A 4,459-nucleotide genomic window follows, 5' to 3' on the forward strand; every position below is an offset into this window, starting at 1 on the left:
AACAGGGCATCTAGAAGAGTGGATCTCAACATTGGCTGCACCCTGAAATCACCTGAGGAGCATTAAAGAAAAAGAAGCCTCATTTTGTCTCAAGAGATTTGATTTTATTGGTCGTATTTGGCCTGGACATTGCGATTTTTAAAAAGCCCCTTAGATAATTTCAATGTGCAGCCAAGAGCGAGGACCTAGGTCTTTGAGGGAATCCTGGGACAACTTCAGTGTCCACCAAAGAAAGGAAGCCAGATGAAGTTGCAAATTTTGTAGCCACTGGAGGTGAAGAAATGGCTAATTTTTGGAGGAAAACTGAGGTGAAGATTTGGATCTATTAAGACCAAGTGCCTGAGAGGAGGAAACAGTTCTCTGGCCCCACAGCTGGCAGAACTAAGAGCCTTGGTGGTGAGCTGCTACAACTGTGAAGCCTGTGAACTGTGAAGCCTATCAAGATTTAAATGTCTGGTATACCTTGTTTTCTCCTGAGTCTTTCAGTACCTGATTTGAGGAAAGCCTTCCTGGCTGGGTTCCTGTGCAGGAATACGGAGAATGTCAGATCTCTACAAATATACCTTTCAGCTAGGCGATTTTGGTAGGGTCCCCAACTAGAGAGACCAATACTTGGTACCAGGCAAAGCACCATCTTCAAGGCAAATTGGGCATAGCCAGAAAGCCCACACAAGGCACCTACTGGCATCCAGGTCACCTACTGAGCAAATATCTGCTTCTCTTCCATCCTTATAAAGTAGGTCAAAGTGCATTTCTGGATCAGTGTATTTTCAGACAAAACGACCCCTATCCTCTTGTGCCTCTTGAAGTTATGTGGTACCTCTTGAAGCTGAAATTATGACGGTTATCTTTCCAAGTTTGTCTTTGTTTCCATGAAAATTGTGGAGTTTGAAGAGGATTATATACTTATTGTAGTAGTGAATATTTCCAAAAATGATGCTAGCACCAGTTCTGAGAAAGAGGTTTAGCAGTCATGTTAAAAGCCAAACATATTATCTTGGGATTTAGATATTATTTCAGAAGAGATGATTTCTCATGGTTTGATTTATACCAATAATAAGCTATAGTCTATAAAGGATTTACACCAAATCTGTAATTATTTTGTTCATTTTATCAAAAGAAACCTAGGGCACCAACAACAATATTCTTGCCTAAGCCATGTATAGTGCATAATTATTTTATTCATCTATAAGTGAGTTCATTGATACAAAGTGGAGAGACTTTCAATTGTATTTTATAGAAGAAATCAGAAGGCTTTGTGAGGAATCAGAGTTGTATTCCTGAAGAATCAGAGGCATATTCATGAAGACTCACAGGCGTATTAATGAAGAGCTCATTTCATGTCCGTTCTCAGCACAGTGTCCGGGAATCTGCCTTGTGGTCGGCTTTTACCTTCATGCTGCTCTGAGCCCAGAGCAGAATGGTTGTCACAGCTCTCCTCAACGTGGCATTGCCTGAGATCAGGACACCTGCATGCCCAGAGGGACAAGCTGCCATTATCCCAACACAAACCATCACTCCTATTTTGTTGCGCCACAGAATCAGTAGGGGCACTGAGATGAAGGCAGCACAGGATGATATCACAAAGAAGCAGAAAAAGGAGACAAGAGACTTGAGGGCTTTAATGTGGGCCTCCAGGCTGGGGTCACGAGAATCTCTGGTATAGACCTTCATTGTCCTCATGTGCCTTCCCAGGGAGACAGTCAGCATCCCAGAAGAAACCAGAAACAATAGGAAAGGAGGCACAGACCACAGATAGCAGAAGAGAAAGGAATAAAATAAGTTGAGATCTTTAATCTGCCAGTTGAGCCTTGTATTGTTATTCATGAATAGAAAAGTTGTGACTGTGAAGTGAGGTCTGCTAAAAAAGCACCAAACACAGAGGACAGTGCAGATGCAGGAGCAAAGAATAATACCCAGGAGCATCTGGGAGATCTTCCTGGAGACCCAGCTTGCCAAGCAGATCAGGAAGGTGTGAGAGAAACGGATGAGCTTGGAGCAGTAAAGCAGGCTGAGGCAGGCAGCAAGCCAGAGGTTGGCTTGGTTTGCAATTATCCATAGCATGATGATGGCTTGGTAGCTGTGGTTCAGTGGTTCACTCAACTTCTGGAAGTGGGTAAGCTGGATAGCACTCAGGAACAGCAGTCCATGCAGGAAAAGCCGGCTGATGCTGAGACACAGCAGCACACAATCACTGTTGCTCAGTGGCTGCCTCTTCACTACGTCCCAAAAATTCACCAAGAAAATGAAGGCATTGGTCAGAAACCCCACTGCAAACTCCAGGACTGAAATGAACAGAAATGTACTCCTGACTTCATAGGACACAGCGCAGATGTGAGTTAGAGTCAACATGATGTCACTTCTCTAATTGGCTACTCTACTTCTCTTCTCTAGTTGGCTAATCTAAAGACCTAGTTGCCACCCAGTGCAGAAAGGTAAATGTACGTTCCAAGCCAGAACCTTTCCTTCACAAAGCATCCAGCTCTTTGCCTAGATCTATCCCAAAGCGAGCACATAAAAAGTTCTGGCAGGAAACTTAGAGGGATGTTGTTTCTCTAGAACGTCTCTTGGATACATATAAGAGCTTATAGGGTGGAAGACTGATGGTTCTACCTCTTGGGTGATGCAAGATTAATAAATCCAGGTGTTCCTGTACAACCGCCTTCCCAGAAGGCCATAGCACAGTATCAGGGATGCAAACAAAACAGGGCCTCAATTTCCCAAATCCAGTTTTGCATGCCCATCTGGACCTGTGGGGGTGGAGAAGAGAACAGGATTTGCTTATGGGTTTTGAGGAAACCTGCAGCAGGCAAAGCAGATATTCTTGGTGATTTAAGGTTTGAAATAGAGTCTCTTTTCATTTGCATTCCTTCTCTCATCTGTGAAGTAATGACTGTTATCACAGACTGTGTTTTTAATATAGACAAACGCATGGTTCCTTTCTATGTGTCAGTGTATGACTGCAGTTTTATTTGCTATTGCCAAAGGTTTCATGCAATCATCATTATTATGCCAGGCACTGTGCTTGGCAAGGAGAATATTAACACGAACAGGACTAGCACTCTGTCATGAAGGGAGAGGAAAGGGGGGCATAGCTGGTTCAGATTATTATTATTTTTATTTTTTTAATTAGTATACTTTAAGTTCTGGGATACATGTGCAGAACATGCAGGTTTGTTACATAGGCATACACGTGCCATGGTGGTTTGCTGCACCCATCAACCCGTTATCTACATTAGGTATTTCTCCTAATGCTCTCCCTCCCCTTGCCCCCAATCCCCTGACAGGCCCTGATGTTTGATGTTCCCCTCCCTGCGTCCATGTGTTCTCATTGTTCAACTGCCACTTATGAGTGAGAACATGTGGTGTTTGGTTTTCTGTTCTTTAGTTTGCTGAGTGTGATGGTTTCCAGCTTCACCCATGTTCCTGCAAAGGACATGAACTTATCCTTTTTTATGGCTGCATAGTATTCCATGGTGTATATATGCCACATTTTCTTTATCCAGTCTATCACCGATGCACATTTGGGTTGCTTCCAAGTCTTAGCTATTGTGAACAGTGCTGGCTTGGATTATTACAGGAGACTTTTAACTGCTCTCTCTGCTTCCCAACTCCCTTACTCTATTTTCCACAAAGCAACAGTAGCAATCTTGATAAGATCTAACTTAGAGCCTGTCATTCCCCTGTTTAAACCTTTCAGGGCCTCTAAACTCCCTCACTATTGTTAAAAGAAACACCTTATCCAAATTGAGTTTAACAGAGTTTAATTGAGCAAAGAACAATTCATGAATTGGGCAGCCTTCAGCGACAGAGTAGGTACAGAGACTCCAGCACAGCCACATGGTGGAAGATTCAGGGACAGAAAAAGGCAAGTGATGTACAGAAAACGGAAGTAAGGTACAGAAACAGCAGGATTGATTACAGCTTGGCATTTGCCATATTTGAGCACAGTTTGAATAGTTGGCCACCACTGACTGGCCAAAACTTGGTGATTGGCACAAGCGTAGGCTATGGTCTGTTTATAACTCCGTTTATGTTATAGTTCACAATGTACAGAGAAACCTTTAGGCCGGACTTAAAATATGTGGTAAGGTAGCTTTAGGCTAAACTTGATTTAACACTATAAAAGCTAAGTTCCTACAGTGGCCTACAGGTCCCACATAATCAGAGCCTCTGTTCCTGCTCAGATGTTGTCTTTGTCTCTGTTTCCACACCAGCCTCATGGACCTTGTTCCTGTTCTGTGAATTCACCAAGCACCCTCCTACCACAGAACCATTGAACTTGCACTTTTCATTCCCTGAATTATTTTTCCTCTACGTCTTCCCGTGTCCCACTTTCTTTTTAAAAGATCTCCTCTCAAAAGTCATCTTATTAGAGAGACTTTCCCTATGAATTGTATCCCTTGCCCTATATTAGGTGCATACTGTAATACTTAACCTGTTTTATATTTCTGCATAG

The 4,459-nt window shown here is 42.9% G+C and overlaps 1 protein-coding gene across 1 annotated transcript; it reads right to left on the bottom strand.

The window, feature by feature from the left end:
• Positions 1-1,293: 1,293 nt before the first annotated feature.
• TAS2R38 (taste 2 receptor member 38) lies at positions 1,294-2,436 on the bottom strand. The gene has a single exon (XM_054495651.1). It carries the CDS (start codon positions 2,350-2,352, stop codon positions 1,351-1,353), a length of 1,002 nt encoding a protein of 333 aa, XP_054351626.1. The 5' UTR covers positions 2,353-2,436; the 3' UTR covers positions 1,294-1,350.
• Positions 2,437-4,459: the final 2,023 nt, after the last annotated feature.

The sequence above is a fragment of the Pongo pygmaeus genome, chromosome 6 (assembly GCF_028885625.2).
Source record: "Pongo pygmaeus isolate AG05252 chromosome 6, NHGRI_mPonPyg2-v2.0_pri, whole genome shotgun sequence".
Classification (NCBI taxonomy): domain Eukaryota; kingdom Metazoa; phylum Chordata; class Mammalia; order Primates; family Hominidae; genus Pongo; species Pongo pygmaeus.